This window comes from Coregonus clupeaformis, chromosome 8 (assembly GCF_020615455.1).
Source record: "Coregonus clupeaformis isolate EN_2021a chromosome 8, ASM2061545v1, whole genome shotgun sequence".
In the NCBI taxonomy this organism is placed as follows: domain Eukaryota; kingdom Metazoa; phylum Chordata; class Actinopteri; order Salmoniformes; family Salmonidae; genus Coregonus; species Coregonus clupeaformis.
Genome location: NC_059199.1, coordinates 15,413,973 through 15,435,092, shown reverse-complemented (window position 1 = coordinate 15,435,092; position 21,120 = coordinate 15,413,973). Strand labels below are relative to the sequence as shown.

Below are 21,120 nucleotides of genomic sequence, written 5' to 3'. Positions count from 1 at the left end.
AAATTGTGGACAGGGTTGTTAAGTATAAAGTCTCCCGGCTGGACAAAATAAAGATCTTATAATAGGCTAATACTGGTGCCACGGCTTTAGTCCATTTTTGAGTAAACAGAATGCCAGCATGCTGGTGTTTTAACAAAAGTAATACCTCTAATAATAATAATATAAAAAGACAATGTGAAGTGACAATAACGTAACAACATTGCAGTGTTACAAAAGTGGAGCTAAAAGAGTTGGGTAAATGGGAGGTGGGGAAAGAACGTCTTACTTTTCCTGTGGAGGTATTCTGCCACCAGTGCAGCAACGTGGATGTAACACATAGCAGCCTGTGGAGACACACCAAGCAGTGGTTAGTGGGGTTAGGGTTGGTAATCACTCAACTGACACTGGCAAAACCCTAGAGTTCAACTTTCCCCACACCCACATGTGCACACAAGAGAATGCAAACATACACACACCCTGTTTCACAATGTGTTGATTCATCGAGAAGGGGGAGGACTTGAGCTTAACCACGGACCTGCCTGTCACGCCCTGGCTCTGGGGACGTGTGTATGTTGAGCCAAGGTGTGAGTTTTCTTTGTTTATTCTAGTTTTATCTAGCTCTTTCGTTTCTATGTTGGCCAGTGTGGTTCTCAATCAGAGGCAACGTGTATCAGCTGTTGCTTGTTGTCTCTGATTGGGAACCATACTTAAGCAGCCAGTTTTCCCACAGTGTTTGTGGGATCTTGTTCCTGTGTAGGTTTGTGTTTTGCACCTTTGGACGTCACGTATCGTTTGTTGTTTTGTTTGTGTTATCAGTATTTAATAAATATGTTCACCTTCCACGCTGCGCCTTGGTCCTCTGTCCCCGACGATCGTGACACTGCCTGACATCAGACAGATCACTGTCTGGCTACAGACGTTCTAAACCTAGAGGTTTTTAGACCAAGTTCGCTGTCTGGCTACAGCGGTTCTAAACCTAGAGGTTTTTAGACCAAGTTCACTGTCTGGCTACAGCGGTTCTAAACCTAGAGGTTTTTAGACCAAGTTCGCTGTCTGGCTACAGACGTTCTAAACCTAGAGGTTTTTAGACCAAGTTCGCTGTCTGGCTACAGCGGTTCTAAACCTAGAGGTTTTTAGACCAAATTCACTGTCTGGCTACAGCGGTTCTAAACCTAGAGGTTTTTAGACCAAGTTCGCTGTCTGGCTACAGACGTTCTAAACCTAGAGGTTTTTAGACCAAGTTCGCTGTCTGGCTACAGCGGTTCTAAACCTAGAGGTTTTTAGACCAAATTCACTGTCTGGCTACAGCGGTTCTAAACCTAGAGGTTTTTAGACCAAATTCACTGTCTGGCTACAGCGGTTCTAAACCTAGAGGTTTTTAGACCAAATTCACTGTCTGGCTACAGAAGTTCCAGAAAACCATTACTCTCCTAGACTCTGACCAATGCTTGGGAGAATTCCTGGATACTCCAACATCCCCTCCCGGTATTTTATTTTTTATTTTTTTAAGCTACTGTAGGTAGCGTTAATTTGCACTAGTTGGCTGTACCTTTCCCAAAACGCCTGTATTTTTTTATCCTATAGCTTGTTCTCCATCTTTTTTTAAATAGTGAGCCAACATGTTTTCAGCACTTTTATTTCCATGACTGACCAAAACTTGTTTTCTCATGGCTCTCTCTTGTCCCTCTGCAGCAGACATATAGTGAGCAATATGTGTGGAACATCAAATCGCAATAAAATTGCTGTATGGAATCGCATTACATATCGTATCGGCACCTAAGTATCATGATAATATTGTATGGTGAGGTCCCTGGCCCTAAAGGTCTGTGGTTGGACCGCTTTGAAACACACACTTACATACTGTACACAACAGATTCCTTCTGCACAGCACACAAACCTCAAAAGACAAAGTTCAAGTAAAGTGCTGGGATATTCAGTTCTGACTGCCACATGATGTAAGTCATTGGTGTTAGCTCAAGCATCCTGTATTTCCAGAGTATTTTCGACAGATACAATTATATATACATTACCAGTCAAAAGTTTGGACATACCTACTCATTCAAGGTTTTTTTAAAATGTTGTACTATTTTCTACATTGTAAAATAATAATGAAGACATCAAAACTATGAAATAACACATATGGAAACATGTAGTAACCAAAAAAGTGTTAAACAAATCAAAACATATTTTATATTTGAGATTCTTCAAATAGCCACCCTTTGCCTTTTCAAATAGCCACCCTTTGCCTTTATGACAGCTTTGCACACTCTTGGCATTCTCTCAACCAGCTTCACCTGGAATGCTTTTCCAACAGTCTTGAAGGAGTTCCCACATATGCTGAGCGCTTGTTGGCTGCTTTTCCTTCACTCTGCCATCCGACTGTCACGACTTCCTCCGAAGCTGCCTCCTCTCCTTGTTCGGGCAGGCTTCGGCATTCGTTGTCATCGGCCTTCTAGCCACTGCCTCTCCTCATCTCACCATTTGATTTGTTTTGTCTTGTTTTTCACACACACCTGGTTTATATCCCCTCATCAGTCCCTGTATAAGTATTCCCTCTGCTCCCCCATGTCTTTGTGTGTGATTGTTTCCATGTGGAGGTCTCGCTAGCTCGGTTGAGCATTCATGTTACTTTTGTCGCCGGGATATTCACCCGTGTGTTTTGTTTCCCAGTGCGCATTGAAGTCACACTGTATTTGGTTTTCGCATTGCTGCGAAATGATATATTAGACGAATAAACCATATTCTGTGATTCACACATTTTAAATTTTAGGCATTTAGCAGACGCTCTTATCCAGAGCGACTTACAGTTAGTGAGTGCCAAAAAAAATTCATACTGGTCCCCCGTGGGGATCGAACCCACAACCTTGGCGTTGCAAGCGCCATGCTCTACCAACTGAGCTACACGGGACTACACACCTCCTGCGCCTGACCCCATCTTCATCATCCGCTACACCACCCATTCCAAACCATCTAAATTGGTTTGAGGTCGGGGAATTGTGGAGGCCAGGTCATCTGATGCAGAAATTCGACCATGAAGGCCTGATTCACAAAGTCCCCTCTGAACAGTTGATGTTGAGATGTGTCTGTGACTTGAACTCTATGAAGCATTTATTTGGGCTGCAATTTCTGAGGCTGGTAACTCTAATGAACTTATCCTCTGCAGCAGAGTTAACTCTGGGTCTTCCATTCCTGTGGCGGTCCTCATGAGAGCCAGTTTCATCATAGCGCTTGATGGTTTTTGTGACTGCACTTGAAGAAACGTTCAAAGTTTCAAAGTATTGACTGACCTTCATTTCTTAAAGTAATGATGGTCTGTCGTTTCTCTTTGCTTATTTTAGCTGTTCTTGCCATAATATGGACTTGGTCTTTTACCAAATAGGGCTATCTTCTGTATACCCCCCTACCTTGTCACAACACAACTGATTGGCTCAAACGCATTAAGAAGGAATGAAATTCCACAAATGAACTTGTAACAAGGCACACCTGTTAATTGAAATGCATTCCAGGTGACTACCTCATGAAGCTGGTTGAGAAAATGCCAAGAGTGTGCAAAGCTGTCATCAAGGCCAAGGGTGGCTATTTGAAGAATTGTTTTGGTTACTACATGATTCCATATGTGTTATTTCATAGTTTTGATGTCTTCACGATTATTCTACAATGTAAAAAATAGTAAAAATAAAGAAAAACCCTTAAAAGAGAAGTTGTGTCCAAACTTTTGACTGGTAGTGTATGTTACAATACATAGTGTTATTTCCTGAGCATGTTGAATCCTTTAGTCATATCGGTTGTGTTCAACAGGCACCATATTCCCTATATACAGTAGCTAGTGCACTACTTGACTATGGCCCTGGTCAAAAGTAGTGCACTATATAGGGAATAGTCTGCCATTTGGGATGCAGCCATTGATGAAAACAGCCAAACAAGTGGTTTATGTGAGGTCACCATGTTAGATATGTTCACAAATTCTAAACCAATATTGACAGTCAGGCACTAGCATACAGCCACAGCAGTACGAGTCTTGGTTTACACTACAGACAAGCAGCGAGAGAAACAGCCAGAGAGAGAGAGAGAGAGAGAGAGAGAGAGAGAGAGAGAGAGAGAGAGAGAGAGAGAGAGAGAGAGAGAGAGAGAGAGAGAGAGAGAGAGAGAGAGAGAGAGAGAGAGAGAGGAGAGAGAGGAGAGAGGAGAGAGAGAGAGAGAGAGAGAGAGAGAGAGAGAGAGAGAGAGAGAGAGAGAGAGAGAGAGAGAGAGCAGAGGCTCCCTGATGGATTAACCTAATGTCAACACTTCCTCAGGGCTGCAAATAAAAAGCCATTATACAAAACACCTCAGCATACAGCACAGTTACAACTGGCAAATATATGCTTAGCAAATGCTTTTATGCAAAGCGACATACAGTACAGTAAGTGCATACATTATCAGTATGTGACCCCTCGGGAATTGAACCCACAGCTGCTCTTACCAACTGAGCCACACAGAAGAGTACAACAATGAAAGATGTTGTGCGACGAGAATGGGATTCGCCTTAACCAATCGGCCACCTCATTCCCTGAGCACTGTGCTAAAAAAAGAGTTGGCTCATGCCCCAATGCCCTGCAGGACACAGTGTGGACTTTGTACTGACCCAGAGTCAGATATCTGTATTGTGTTTAGTGTTGCACCGTATAACTTCTGTACTTCAGTCAAATGTGTCTCACGGATCACCGTGCCTGCTCCACTTAGCCTGTACTGGGAGACTGGGCTGCATCATTTTAGCTCCCACCTTAAAGTTAACACACTTGAATAATGGGACAAGGCATGTAGAAATGTTGAAACTGTTAATTACTGTTCGCAAAACAATTGAACCTGATCGAACATTTCTGGAGAGACCTGAAAATAACTGTGCAGCAACGCTCCCCATCCAACCTGACAGAGCTTGACAGGATCTGCAGAGAAGAATGGGAGAAACTCCCCAAATACAGATGTACCAAGCTTGTAGCGTCATACCCAAGAAGACTCAAGGCTGTAATCGCTGCCAAAGGTGCTTCAACAAAGTACTGAGTAAAGGGTCTGAATACTTATGTAAATGTGATATTTCAGTTTTGTATTTTTAATAAATGAGCAAACATTTCTAAAAAACTGTTTTTGCTTTGTCATTATGGGGTATTGTGTGTAGATTGATGAGAAAAAACAACAATTTATTCAATTTCAGAATAAGGCTGTAACGTAACAAAATGTTTAAAAAGTCAAGGGGTCTGAATACTTACTGAAGGCACTGTATGTAATAATAAAAAGCACATAAAGGCATCATAATTCATAAAGGTCATATTAACTCACTGATATTATCTCATAGAACAAAACGTATAAGATCTCCTAAGCCTGTGTTCACCTCAGACCTTATTTTCGGCGTTTATTCCAAAACCCCATTCTGACTCCGGCCCGCCCCCCTCTTGCCGCCCCCCTCTTGCCTCGCGTATGACGTCCTTACTGGTTAAAGAGACAGCACACACTTTTATAAAATAAACTTTGAAGAGGACTTTAGTAATTGAATCTGCTTTACAGAAACGTGGTTCAAGCAGGACAATATTGATGTGAACATTGATGGATACATTGTTATTAGAGCAGATCGAGACAAAACCACATCACATAAATCAATAGGCGGGGGGGCTATGTATCTTGTAGATAATACTTGGGCCATACAGTGTAATGTGATTGAACAAGTGTGCACCAGAGACTATGAGATTCTCGTTGTATCATTCAGGCTATTCTATCTACCACGCGAGTTTGGACAGATTACCATTATTCTGGTCTATGTGCCTGGACCTAACAATAAAGAAGCTACTAACAGGATTACAGACTGTTTCAATGCTGCGCTTTCATGATCAACTGACCAGCCAGTGTTTGTGCATGGGGATTTTAATACGATTTTAATACGGTCAAAAATGTGGAAAGCTAAAAAAGGACTTCAAGGATAAAGTGGAGCAGAGGTTCTGTCCAGCCAATCCAAGACAAGCGTGGGAGGGGCTTAATGCAATGATGGGAAGAGAAAGGAAAAGAGAGAACAATAAAATGGACGACTATTCATCCTTTGTAAACGACCTTAACTGTTTTCATGGAAGATTTGACACCGTCGATTTTAAAGACGAATGTAAACAAATATGTGAGAGCATCCCCAAATCCTCTCCTGTCCAGATAACAGAGAATGAGATGGCCTCATGCTTGTCACATATTAAGCCACACAAACCACCGGGCCTAGACGGACTACGGGGCAAAGTACTGAAGGTCTGCGCCGACCAGCTCAAGGGAGTCTTCACACGATTGTTTCAACATCTGCTGAGCACCTGTACAGTGCCAAACTCCTGGAAGGTGTCGACCATTGTACCGGTGCCTTAGAAGTCAGGGGCCAAATCACCAAATGACTTTCAACTTGTGGCCCTCACACCCCTTCTGGCCAAATGCATGGAAAGGGTTGTTAGTAAGCACCTTACCCTGTCCATAGCAGATCAACTGGACCTGTTACAGTTTGCCTATAAAGCACAGAGGGGGACTGAGGATGCTACCCTGACCTTGGTGAACACGGTGGCCAGTCACCTTCAACATGCAAAATCATATGCACACATTTTATTTATTGATTTTAGTTCAGCTTTCAATACAATGCATATACACACACTGCTGAAACGACTACTGGACCTGAATGCCAACGGAGGCCTCGCAGGTTGGATCAAGGACTTTTTAACTGACCGTCCACTAAGGGTCCTCATGAATGGGGCCTTCTCTGATGAACTGACCCTGAACACAGGGGTGTGTCCTTTCACCGTTGTTGTTATCTATCTACACTAATGAGATGAAGATCCAAGGAAACAATGTGAGCCTTTTCAAGTACGCAGATGACATGGCTCTGGTGGGACTATTTTTTAAAGAAGCTACGTCAGATGGGGACAGCTATTTTAAACAGACCAACAACCTTCAAGAATGGTGCCGTTCAAGTGCCCTCCACATCAATGTGGAAAAGACAAAGGAGCTAATCATCAATGGCAACAATTTGCCAATGTCCCAACCACTCTCTCTGAACGACCAACCAGTGGAGGTGGTTGAGTGTTTCAAATACCTAGGGACACAAATTGATAACAAGCTGAGTTTTCCAGAGAATGCATACTGTATTTTTCTTAAAGCAAGCCAACGCCTGTTTTTAATCAGTAAATTGAATGGGTTTGGGGTCAGCCAGGATGTTCTGGAGAGGGTGTATAGCTCCTTTGTGGAGAGCATCCACACGTTCAATATGACAGTCTGGTATGGTCATCTGAGCAAAGCAAACTGAGCAGAATAGTAAACACAGCCAGCAAAGTAATTGGTCGACCACAGGCACATGAGCAGTGGTCTAAGGCACTGCATCGCAGTGCTAACTGTGCCACTAGAGATCCTGGTTCGAATCCAGGCTCTGTCGCAGCCGGCCGTGACTGGGAGACTCATGGGCGGCGCACAATTGGCCCAGTGTCGTCCAGGGTAGGGGAGGGAATGGCCGGCAGGGATGTAGCTCAATTGATAGAGCATGGTGTTTGCAACGCCAGGGTTGTGGGTTCGTTTCCCACGGGGGGGCAGTATAAAAAAATATATATACGTATTCACTAACTGTAAGTCGCTCTGGATAAGAGCGTCTGCTAAATGACTAAAATGTAAAATGTAAATGTAAATGAGCGGTCTGTTCCACAACGCAACCAAAAGGAAGGCACTGGCTGTCATTGGCGACCTCTCCCACCCTCTACACCCTCAATTGGAGAGGCTTCCCTCTGGCCGGCGCTTCAGAATGCCCACGGCCAAGAAGAACGTGTTCAAACATTCATTCGTTTCTTGTGCTGTTGGACTACTAAATGCAAAGTAAATTGTATCAGTATATGTACTTATCTATCCAGTGCAGATGGGACAGTGGTCGGTTGTGAGTGAATGTATCAATGTCCTCTATGTTTCTAGTGTATGCAACATGATGGACTGACTGGTTTAAATGTGTATGATGTGAGAATGTATGTGTATGTGATCCTTGTAATGGAAGGTGATGCCAAATAAAAATGTCCAATAAAGTTTTATTCTATTTTATTCTATTCTATACAGCATTATTATTATTATATATATATTTTCTATAACGCAATGGATGCACACACTCCTATTGAATATGCATTCACCTGTATAGTGAATAGGCCTAGGCTATGATTTACCCAGTTTATCAATAGAGATTTACTATTCAAACAAATTATTACCATTATATTGTTATGTAGTTAGATTGTAATATATATATATATATATATATATACACATATATATATATACAGTGGGGAGAACAAGTATTTGATACACTGCCGATTTTGCAGGTTTTCCTACTTACAAAGCATGTAGAGGTCTGTAATTTTTATCATAGGTACACTTCAAAAATCCGTCCTCGCCATGCACTTCATCCCAGCTGAATTCTGCTCTGTATCAGAGAATTCTACAGGAGAATGTCAGACCATCCGTCTGTGAGCTGAAGCTGAAGCGCAGCTGGGTCATGCAGCAAGACAATGATCCAAAACACACAATCAAGTCTACATGAAAATTGCAAAAAAGCAACAAATTGGAAGTTTTGGAATGGCCTAGTCAAAGTCCAGACCTAATCCCAATTGAGATGTTGTGGCAGGACTTGAAACGAGCAGTTCATGCTTGAAAACCCACACGTCACTGAGTTAAAGCAGTTCTGCATGGAAGAGTGGGCCAAAATTCCTCCACAGCGACGTGAGAGACTGATCAACAACTACAGGAAGCATTTGGTTGGAGTCATTGCAGCTAAAGGTGGCACAACCAGTTATTGAGTGTAGGGTCGCAATAATTTTTTCACACAGGGGGATTGGGTGTTGCATAACTTTGTTTATGAAATAAATGAAATAAATATGTAATTGTTGTGTTAGTTGTTCACTTACGTTCCCTTTATCTAATATTAGGTTTTGGTTGAATATCTGATAACAGTCAGTATCACAAATATGCAAAAGTAGATCTGTGCTCTTCAGCACAGATCTAGGATCAGGTTACCCTACCCTATAGCCTAACTGTAATCATTAGAGTGCAAAGAGCCTTGGCGTGACCCTGGACAACACCCTGTCGTTCTCCGCTAACATCAAGGCGGTGACCCGATCCTGTAGGTTCATGCTCTACAACATTCGCAGAGTACGACCCTGCCTTATACAGGAAGCGGCACAGGTCCTAATCCAGGCACTTGTCATCTCCCGTCTGGATTACTGCAACTCGCTGTTGGCTGGGCTCCCTGCCTGTGCCATTAAACCCCTACAACTCATCCAGAACGCCGCAGCCCGTCTAGTGTTCAACCTTCCCAAGTTCTCTCACGTCACCCCGCTCCTCCGCACACTCCACTGGCTTCCAGTTGAAGCTCGCATCTGCTACAAGACCATGGTGCTTGCCTACGGAGCTGTGAGGGGAACGGCCGTATCTTCAGGCTCTGACCAGTCCCTACACCCAAACGAGGGCATTGCGTTCATCCACCTCTGGCCTGCTGGCCCCCCTACCTCTGCGGAAGCACAGTTCCCGCTCAGCCCAGTCAAAGCTGCTCTGGCACCCCAATGGTGGAACAAGCTCCCTCACGACGCCAGGACAGCGGAGTCACTCACCACCTTCCGGAGACACTTGAAACCCCACCTCTTTAAGGAATACCTGGGATAGGATAAAGTAATCCTTCTAACCCCCCTTACCCCACCCCAAAGAGAAAATAAATAAATAATACAAATAAAATAAAAATATTTGTAAAGTGGTTGTCCCACTGGCTATCATAAGGTGAATGCACCAATTTGTAAGTCGCTCTGGATAAGAGCGTCTGCTAAATGACGAAAATGTAAATGTAAAATTAGAGGGAAGTGAAAATAGCTGACCTTTTACCAGTGGTTGGTTTGGTTATGCTACCTATTCCAAAGGGCTACAGTATCTTGTACAGGTCCTGGGTGGCTCAGTTGGTAAGACACTAAGGTTTGGGGTTTGATTCCCGCTGGGGTCATGTACACAAAAAATGCATGCACTCGCTGTACTGTATGTCACTTTTGATAAAAGCGTCTGCTAAATGGCATATACAGTAGGCCTATTGCTATTATCATATTACAGTATTACAGTCATGGCTGAAAGGTCAAAGGTGAGGACTATTAGAAACTTTAGCACTGTACCCATACACTAACACTAACACACACGCACACACACCAAACACCCATACACATACATACATACATACACTGAGTGTACAAAACATTGAGAATATTGATACCTAACTCTAGGTTTCTTCCTAGGTTTTGGCCTTTCTAGGGAGTTTTTCCTAGCCACCGTGCTTCTACACCTGCATTACTAGCTGTTTGGGGTTTTAGGCTGGGTTTCTGTAAAGCACTTCGAGATATTAGCTGATGTAAGAAGGGCTATATAAAATAAAATTGATTGATTGATTGAGTTGCCCCCCCCTTTGCCCTCAGTACAGGCTCAATTCGTTGGGGCATGGATTCTACAAAAAGCGTTCTGCATGGATGCTGGCCCATGTTGACTCCAATGCTTCCAGCAGTTCTGTCAAGTTGGCTGGATGTCCTTTGGGTGGTGGACCATTCTTGATACACACGGGAAACTGTTAAGCGTGAAAAACCCAGCAGCGTTGCAGTTCTTGACACAAACAGGTGCCCCTGGCACCTACTACCATACCCCGTTCAAAGGCACTTAAATATTTTGTCTTGCCCATTCACCGTCTGAATGGCACACATACACAATCCATGTCTCAATTGTCTCAAGGTTTAAAAATCATTAACTTGTCTCCTCCCCTTCATCTACACTGATTGAAGTGGATTTAACAGGTGACATCAACAAGGGATCATAGCTTTCACCTGGATACACCTGGTCAGTCTATGTCATGGAAAGAGCAGGTGTTGTTAATGTTTTGTAGACTCAGTGTACATACATACATGTTTATATATTGTACAACAGTATTTGGGTAAAAGGTCAAAGGTGAACTGTTGTTTGAGAGCCTATAGTACAGCACCCATAGACATACAGTATCAGTCAAAAGTTTGGACACACCTACTCATTCAAGGGCTTTTCTTTATTTTGACTGTTTTCACATTGTAGAATAGTAGTGAAGACATCAAAACTATGAAATAACACATATGGAATCATGTAGTAACCAAAAAAGTGTTATTTGAGATTCTTCAAATAGCCACCCTTTGCCTTGATGACAGCTTTTCACACTCTTGGCATACTCTCAAACAGCTTCATGAGGTAGTCACCTGGAATGACCTGGAGTTAATTTGTGGAATTTCTTTCCTTCTTAATCCGTTTGAGCCAATCAGTTGTGTTGTGACAAGGTAGGGGGGGGTATACAGAAGATAGCCCTATTTGGTAAAAGACCAAGTCCATTTTATAGCAAGAACAGCTCAAATAAGCAAAGAGAAACGACAGTCCATCATTACTTTAAGACATGAAGGTCAGTCAATACGGAAAATTTCACTAACTTTGAAAGTTTCTTCAAGTGCATTCGCAAAAACCATCAAGCGCTATGATGAAACTTGCTCTCATGAGGACCGCCACAGGAATGGAAGACCCAGAGTTACCTCTACTGCAGAGGATACGTTCATTAGAGTTACCAGCCTCAGAAATTGCAGCCCAAATAAATGCATCACAGAGTTCAAGTAACAGACACATCTCAACATCAACTGTTCAGAGGAGACTGTTTGAATCAGGCCTTCATGGTTGAATTGCTGCAAAGAAACCACTTCTAAAGGACACCAATAAGAAGAAGATACTTGCTTGGGCCAAGAAACACGAGCAATTGACATTAGACCGGTGGAAATCTGTCCTTTGGTCTGGAGTCCAAATTTGAGATTTTTTGTTCCAACCGACGCGATGTAGGTGAACGGATGATCTCCGTCTGTGTATTTCCCACTGTATAGCATGGAGGAGGAGGTGTTATGGTGTGGAGGTGCTTTGCTGGTGACACTGTGATTTATTTAGAATTCAAGGCACACTTAACCAGCATGGCTACCCCAGCATTCTGCAGCGATACGCCATCCCATCTGGTTTGGGCTTAGTGGAACTATCATTTGTTTTTCAAAAGGACAATTAACCAACACACCTTCAGGCTGTGTATTTTACCAAGAAGGAGAGTGATGGAGTGCTGCATCAGATTACCAGGCCTCCACAATCCCCCGACCTCAACCAAATTGAGATAGTTTGAGATGAGTTGGACTGCAGAGTGAAGGAAAAGCAGCCAACAAGTGCTCAGCATATGTGGGAACTCCTTCAAGACTGTTGGAAAAGCATTCCAGGTGAAGCTGGTTGAGAGAATGCCAAGAGTTTGCAAAGCTGTCATCAAGGCAAAGGGTAGCTATTTGAAGAATCTCAAATATAAATATATTTTGATTTGTTTAACACTTTTTTGGTTACTACATGATTACATATGTGTTATTTCATAGTTTTGATGTCTTCACTACTATTCTCAATGTAGAAAATATATGTAGTAAAAATAAAGAAAAACCCTGGAATGAGTAGGTGTGTCCAAACTTTTGACTGGTACTGTACATACATATTCACATACAGATAGTCATACATATACATGTTTCTATACATCACTGACTGTACCTCTGAGAGATCTCCATTCTTGACGTGTGCCCGGGCCATGCTGTCCAGCCAGGTGCGTCGTAGCTCGGGGGTGGAGGCGTAGGAGCGGGCCAGGCTGTACTGCAGGTCCAGCAGCATCTCCGGGTCCTTCTCATGTTCCCTCATCTGGGCCGTGGCCATCAGCACCGTCCGGATACGCTTGGTCAGTCCCTTCACCTCCCCAGGGAACGCTGTCGACTGGACACACACACACACAGGTAAGTGGAATTTAAAAATGTCACTCCGTGATAAGAGTCACTAACTCAAAGCCACAAGAGGGTAGAACATATTTCAAACGTTGCTTGTTAGTGGGAGGTAGTTGCAGGAATATACGTTGCAGGAATATGTATGCTATTGCCCCAACTGTTGATCTGGCTGTGTCAAAACTATAGTCAGATTTTATAGGTATGTAGGAATCCCTTGCTGATTTAAAACTTGCGCTTAATATGGGCAAAACGAAATACATGTTGTTTTTAAACTCTCGTAAGAATGTTTCAGATGAACTACAAGTTCACTCATTAGATGGTTCTCCAATCGAATGTGTTCCTGCATATAAATACTTATGCATTTGGATTTATATGGATTGTACATTTAAAAACATATAGATGAGCTGGTTAAGAAGCTAAGATTTAAAGTTGGCTTTTTTTTTTACAGAAACAGATCGTGCCTTTCTCTAAGCAGTAGGAAGCAACCTTTTTATCTGTTCTTGTTTATGGTGATATTATGTATCAAAGTGCAGCTGCTACTACTCTTAAACCTTTGGATGCCATCTACCATAGTGCCCTTTGTTTTGTTACTGGCGACAGTTTTGATACTCATCACTGCATCCTGTATCAAAAGGTTGGCTAGACTTCGCTAAAGACCCGTAGATCACTACATTACTCCCTTTTTGTTTACAATGCCCTACTTCATAAACTTCCGTATTATTTATCTTTGCTGTTGAAGTATAGACACTTGAGTTGCCTAAACCGTTCACAGGATTGGTTAACTCTTGAGGTTCCTAGGGTCTCCACTGAGCTAGGTACATCTGCTTTTAGTTTTAATGCACTGTATTGCTGGAACAAAATTCAAAATACATTTCATCTTGATGTTCTGGTGCCGTTTGGGCAATTTAAGTATTGATTGGGGATTTATTTGTGGATAAATGTAACTGTTTTCCTGGGTGATTTGTGATGTTTTATTTGTGCTTACCAATACTGTGTTTTTGTATTCTTTGGTATTCTAAGTTGAAATACTTGCTATACTAGAAGTTAATGATTACATGTATAAGGAATGTACAGTGGGGAGAACAAGTATTTGATACACTGCCGATTTTGCAGGTTTTCCTACTTACAAAGCATGTAGAGGTCTGTAATGTTTTATCATAGGTACACTTCAACTGTGAGAGACGGAATCTAAAACAATAATCCAGAAAATCACATTGTATGATTTTTAAGTAATTAATTTGCATTTTATTGCATGACATAAGTATTTGATACATCAGAAAAGCAGAACTTAATATTTGGTACAGAAACCTTTGTTTGCAATTACAGAGATCATACGTTTCCTGTAGGTCTTGACCAGGTTTGCACACACTGCAGCAGGGATTTTGGCCCACTCCTCCATACAGACCTTCTCCAGATCCTTCAGATTTCGGGGCTGTCGCTGGGCAATACGGACTTTCGGCTCCCTCCAAAGATGTTCTATTGGGTTCAGGTCTGGAGACTGGCTAGGCCACTCCAGGACCTTGAGATGCTTCTTACGGAGCCACTCCTTAGTTGCCCTGCCTGTGTGTTTCGGGTCGTTGTCATGCTGGAAGACCCAGCCACGACCCATCTTCAATGCTCTTACTGAGGAAAGGAGGTTGTTGGCCAAGATCTCGCGATACATGCCCCATCCATCCTCCCCTCAATACGGTGCAGTCGTCCTGTCCCCTTTGCAGAAAAGCATCCCCAAAGAATGATGTTTCCACCTCCATGCTTCACGGTTGGGATGGTGTTCTTGGGGTTGTACTCATCCTTCTTCTTCCTCCAAACACGGCGAGTGGAGTTTAGACCAAAAAGCTCTATTTTTGTCTCATCAAACCACATTACCTTCTCCCATTCCTCCTCTGGATCATCCAGATGGTCATTGGCAAACTTCAGACGGGCCTGGACATGCGCTGGCTTGAGCAGGGGAACATTGCGTGCGCTGCAGGATTTTAATCCATGACGGCGTAGTGTGTTACTAATGGTTTTCTTTGAGACTGTGGTCCTAGCTCTCTTCAGGTCATTGACCAGGTCCTGCCGTGTAGTTCTGGGCTGATCCCTCACCTTCCTCATGATCATTGATGCCCTACGAGGTGAGATCTTGCATGGAGCCCAAGACCGAGGGTGATTGACCGTCATCTTGAACTTCTTCCATTTTCTAATAATTGCGCCAACAGTTGTTGCCTTCTCACCAAACTGCTTGACTATTGTCCTGTAGCCCATCCCAGCCTTGTGCAGGTCTACAATTTTATCCCTGATGTCCTTACACATCTCTCTGGTCTTGGCCATTGTGGAGAGGTTGGAGTCTGTTTGATTGAGTGAGTGGACAGGTGTCTTTTATACAGGTAACGAGTTCAAACAGGTGCAGTTAATACAGGTAATGAGTGGAGAACAGGAGGGCTTGTTAAAGAAAAACTAACAGGTCTGTGAGAGCCGGAATTCTTACTGGTTGGTAGGTGATCAAATACTTATGTCATGCAATAAAATGCAAATTAATTACTTTAAAATCATACAATGTGATTTTCTGGAAAAACAATTTTTTATTCCGTCTCTCACAGTTGAAGTGTACCTATGATAAAAATTACAGACCTCTACATGCTTTGTAAGTAGGAAAACCTGCAAAATCGGCAGTGTATCAAATACTTGTTCTCCCCACTGTATATGGTGGGGTCAATGGAGTGTGGATAAGAACTAGGGGTATTGAAGTTACTGAGTGAGGAAAAAGGCAATCACTTGGTTGAGGTCACTGATAAGGTTGGATAGGGGAGGAGTGTGGAATGTGGCCTGAGGTCAGGTCAGGTCAGATCAAGTGAGTAGGAAAAGTTTTATTACACACATCACTTAAGTTCCTGCCTAGCAACAGAGATGTCTAGATGTGCAAGGAGGAGACTCCGCCTAATAGGAGAGTATAAATACCTGTGCTGGTGGAAACATTTCTTTGACTTTGCAGCTGTTTGACCCATTGGGTGAATAAACTTGGTTTGAGCTTTACTAGTCGTCCGTGAATTTTACCTAACAGTTGGCGTTGTCGGCAGGATTCACCACGATTTACATTCAAAAACAAGGTAGGCACAGTTCCTATACCTGTTATCACACATTCTGACATCTTGGGGAGATGAGAATCATAGGCTGAACCAATTATAGGATACGGACCTAGTAAGCCCAAACAGGGTAGTACCTGCAAAAGGTAAGTCCTAGGGGGTAAATCCCGAGTGGGTTGGTTCCTGTGAGTACCATAAAGTATAGGGTAAGTCCTGGAAGGCAAACCCGAGCAGGGTAGTCCCTGCAGAGGGTAAGTCCGAGGGGGTAAATCCAGAGTGAGTTGGTTTCTACTAGCTTCATATAAGCATAGGGTAGTCCCTGCAGAGGGTAAGTCCCAGGGGGTCAATCCCGAGTGGTGTTGGTTCCCTACTAGACCAAAAAAGGGGGGGTGAAAACCCAGCTGCAGTGACCGTGAGGCCTTGGTGTGTGTGTGAATGGATAAATTGTCATGCTAAATTGTCATGCTTAAGCCATTTTGCCACAACTTTAGAAGTATGCTTGGGGTCATTTAGCGACCTAGCTTTAACTTCCTGACTGATGTCTTGAGATGTTGCTTCAATATATCCATATAATTTTCCTTCCTCATGATGCCATCTATTTTGTGAAGTGCACCAGTCCCTACTGCAGCAAAGCACCCCCACAGCATGATGCTGCCACCCCCGTGCTTCACGGTTGGGATGGTGTTCTTCGGCTTGCAAGCACCCCCCTTTATCCTCCAAACATAACAATGGTCATTATGGCCAAACAGTTCTATTTTTGTTTCATCAGACCAGAGGACATTTCTCCAAAAAGTACGATCTTTGTCCCCATGTGCATTTGCAAACCATAGTCTGGCTTTTTTAATGGCAGCATTGGAGCAGTGGCTTCTTCCTTGCAGAGCAGCCTTTCAGGTTATGTCAATATTTAACATTTTAGTCATTTAGCAGACGCTCTTATCCAGAGCGACTTACAATTAGTGAGTGCATAAATTTTTCATATTGGCCCCCCATGGGAATCGAACCCACAATCCTGATGTTGCAAGCACCATGCTCTACCAACTGAGCTACAGGAGGCCTAAGATATGTCTTAATAAAGACTCCTTTACCAGCTAGTTATTGCTGAGTACACACTCATATGGCTTTTCTAGAATAGCAATGCTGAATGAGAATCGTGCTACTGAAGAAACTGTCAGACAGAGCTACAACAAAAAAATTGACAACTGAAGCTTTGCTTGCTTTCTATGCACTGTGATGACTTCTGAGTGGTTGGTTAGTCTACCTCCTTAAAAATCCTGTCATGGTTGTTTGCTTTTGGGTGATTTTGTACTCTTTCTTGGGTAGCCTACTATAGGACTAATTAATGGCAGCTAGAGGCCTGTAAGAGGGAGAACTCAAAAACCTGTTGCTATTATGAGGCTGTCTAAAAAATAAAATATTGTTTACATTATGGTTTGTTGTTATGTTCCACAAATGCATTCATGGTAACTCTAGTCTAAACAATTCAGCATAAACCGTCCCCTTTTCACATGGCCTGACCCCTACCCCAAAAACATCAAGGTCAGGAGACAACAGAATGATATGACAATATGACATAAATACAAAGCATGACACAACCAAGACAAAAACACAGCCAGAGTCCCTAAATGGCTACTTCAGGCTACACCAGGGCAATTCTAGTGCATTCTGGCTGTTTTTTGGATTCACCACATCCTAGGCCTAGGCCCTAGATGCACTATCAAGGTAGTGTACCCATAGCAATAGGTCTACAGGTACAATGAATAGCCTACTAATGACTCAATGCAGGAAGTCGCTGAGAAATTCCTTTAGAAGGTATTATTGAGCAATATATCCGCTGTGTACATGTCTAAACATCTAAAGGAACTGTCATCATGCGCCAGACTGTTCCAGAACTGGGTGTCAGATGGTAGTCAAGGGAAAAAGGCCAAATCTAACATCGGTGACGCTTGCCAGAAGAGTATGGTGCCTAAGCTGGTAGAGTGATGTTACTTTTATGATAAGCAAGTCCTTGAAGACAGCCGGTAGTGCTGCTTGGACCTCAAAGTGAGGTCTAGGCTATAAAATAACCTTTTAAACTGCCTTCTCCCACTTGGCATGGATGGCGCAAACTACAGTATGTAAGCCTAGGCCTATTGTGTACGTTGAGCCACCTTTACGCCTCTGGAATAAATAGGCTACATACAATTATATATGCTGCTACTACTAAAACTAGGCCTATACAGTATATTATAAACTGCGTGGTTCGAGCCCTGAATGCTGATTGGCTGACAGGTATGACAAAATCTTTACCTTTTTACTGCTCTAATTATGTTGGTAAGCAGTCTATAATTGCTATAAGGCACCTCGGGGGTTTGTGATTTATGGCCAATATACCACGGCTAAGGGCTGTATCCAGGCACTCCGTGTTGCATCGTCAATAAGAACAGCCCTTAGCCACACCCCCTCGTGCCTTATTGCTTAAATATACTATTAGCCTATATATACAGTGAGCTCCAAAAGTATTGGGACAGTGACAGTGGTTGTTTTGGCTCTGTACTCCAGCACTCTGGACCCGAAATGACACAATGACTATGAGGTTAAAGTGCAGACAAATTCACTTATGTGTACTAAAGTAGTCAAAAGCTCAGCACCTGATCCCATATTCCCAGCACGCAATGACCACATTAAGCTTGTGACTCTACATTGCGTGCTAGGAATATGGGACCAAATACCTAACTTCTGACCACCTCAATACACACAAGTGAATCTGTCCCAATACTTTTGGTCCCTAAAATGGGGGGACTTTGTACAACAAGAGTTGTAATTTCTAAACGGTTCACCCGATATGGATGAAAATACCCTCAAATTAAAGCTGTATCATTTCAAATCCAAAGTGCTGAGTACAGAGCCAAAACAACCAAAATTGTGTCACTGTCCCAATACCTTTGACTGTAGTACACGCCAGATGGGTTAATCTTTTTTTCCTGGCAAGCCAGGCCAAGTCATAAACAACTACAGAACAAAAGGCAGGATTTACAGGGCTAATACAATTGGCACTACAGCCACCATTCATTCAGGGCACTTTAAACGCTGAACTACTATATTCAGTTTAAAGCAGAACACTTTCATAGAGCTGCCTTTGCCTTTAGGATACAGTCAAGTCAGGATAGGAGTATTGGATAAGTGATTAGGTCCCATTGAAAGTAAAGTGCTTTGATCATCATATTATGTGAGAACAGACACCTGAACAAGGAACAGGGAAAGTGAAGTGGGGGGTGACTATATAGGTTGAGTCTTGTGGATGATCTAATCACATTACCCAAAGCCTATTTGTATCCAACAGCTGATTCAGTATTGTTTTGTTTGTTGGCATATTTGTTTTAACCAATTAGGTGGCCTATACCTAAGACGCTAATATTTTAGATGCTAATACAGTGCAATATGAACGTCTAATACACACAATAGAGTGACTGGAAATGTGATTTCCCACAGTCAAAGTCCTGCAATAAGCCATTAATATTTGTGTAAACTCTACACAGTTGTGTCCTGTGAGTGTCACTGAGTAGGCTGATACCCCATTTCATGGGTGCAGCATCCATAGGTTAGGCTGTACAGTGCATATAAGTATGCCCCCAATACAATTTTAAAGTTTAATACAGCCACAGTGCAATTTCAACAGATTTTTTAAATATATAATTATTGGATTTTGTTGAAGTTATATAACATTCCGACCTTGTTTAGCATCATCTAGTCCAAATATGGCATGATTGCACTATTTGTATACGTTTGATTCACGTTCAACGGGGGACTTTTATTTTGAAGGCGAACCACAATTCCACTCGTGGCAAATCCTTATTGTGGCTCGTTTTTACTGTGGATATAGATACTTTTGTACCGGTTTCCTCCAGCATCTTCACAAGGTCCTTTGCTGTTGTTCTGGGATTGATTTGCACTTTGGGATTGATTTGCACTTTTCGCACCAAAGTACGTTCATCTCTAGAAGACAGAACGCGTCTCCTTCTTGAGCGGTATGACGGCTGCGTGGTCCCATGCTGTTTATACTTGCGTAATATTGTTTGTACAGATGAACGTGGTACCTTCAGGCGTTTGGAAATTGCTCCCAAGGATGAACCAGACTTGTGGAGGTCTACACATTTTTTTCTGAGGTCTTGGCTGATTTCTTTTGATTTTCCCATGATATCAAGCAAAGAGGCACTGAGTTTGAAGGTAGGCCTTGAAATACATCCACAGGTACACCTCCAATTGACTCAAATTATGTCAATTAGCCTATCAGAAGCTTCTAAAGCATGACATCATTTTCTGGAATTTTCCAAGCTGTTTAAAGGCACAGTCAATTTAGTGTATGTAAACTTCTGACCCACTGGAATTGTGATACAGTGAATTATAAGTGAAATAATCTGTCTGTAAACAATTGTTGGACAAATTACTTGTGTCATGCACAAAGTAGATGTCCTAACCGACTTGCCTAAACTATAGTTTGTTAACAAGAAATTTGTGGAGTGGTTGAAAAACTAGTTTTAATGACTCCAACCTAAGTGTACCACTGAAAACACTGCTACTCCTACTGCTCTCTCCTCGTCTGACCATGTGTTCTCGCATACCCCGAGAGCATCTGGTCAGCGGGGTGGTGGCACAGGAATCCTCATCTCTCCCAAGTGGACATTCTCAATTTTTCCCCTAACCCATCTGTCTATCTCCTCATTTGAATTCCATGCTGTCACAGTCACTAGCCCATTTAAGCTTAATATCCTTGACATCTATCGCCCTCCAGGTTCCCTTGGAGAGTTCATCAATGAGCTTGACGCCTTGATAAGTTCCTTTCCTGAGGATGGCTCACCCCTCACAGTTTTGGGGGATTTCAACCTCCCTACGTCTATATTTGACTCATTTCTCTCTGCCTCCTCCTTTCCACTCCTCTCCTCTTTTGACCTCACCCTCTCACCGTCCCCCCCTACTCACAAGGCAGGCAATACGCTTGACCTCATCTTTACTAGATGCTGTTCTTCTACTAATCTCACTGCAACTCCCCCTCCATGTCTCCGACCACTACTTTGTATCCTTTTCTCTCTCGCTCTCCTCCAACACTACTCACTCTGCCCCTACACAGATGGTAATGCGCCGCCCGCAACCTTCGCTCTCTCTCTCCCGCTTCTCTCTCCTCTTCCATACTATCATCTCTTCCCTCTGCTCAATCCTTCTCCCTCCAATCTCCTGATTCTGCCTCCTCAACCCTCCTCTCCTCC

General features: G+C 42.8%; 1 protein-coding gene across 2 annotated transcripts in view; it reads right to left on the bottom strand.

Annotated features, from left to right (window-relative positions):
* dock11 (dedicator of cytokinesis 11) overlaps positions 1-21,120 on the bottom strand; it is a 131,203-nt gene that overhangs the window by 19,502 nt on the left and 90,581 nt on the right. For both annotated transcript variants that reach the window (XM_041884063.2, XM_041884064.2), the window contains 2 exons: positions 12,595-12,810; positions 266-323 (listed from right to left, as the gene is read on the bottom strand). In XM_041884063.2, the coding sequence (XP_041739997.1) occupies positions 266-323; positions 12,595-12,810 (274 nt within the window). The remainder of the gene's footprint in view (positions 1-265; positions 324-12,594; positions 12,811-21,120) is intronic.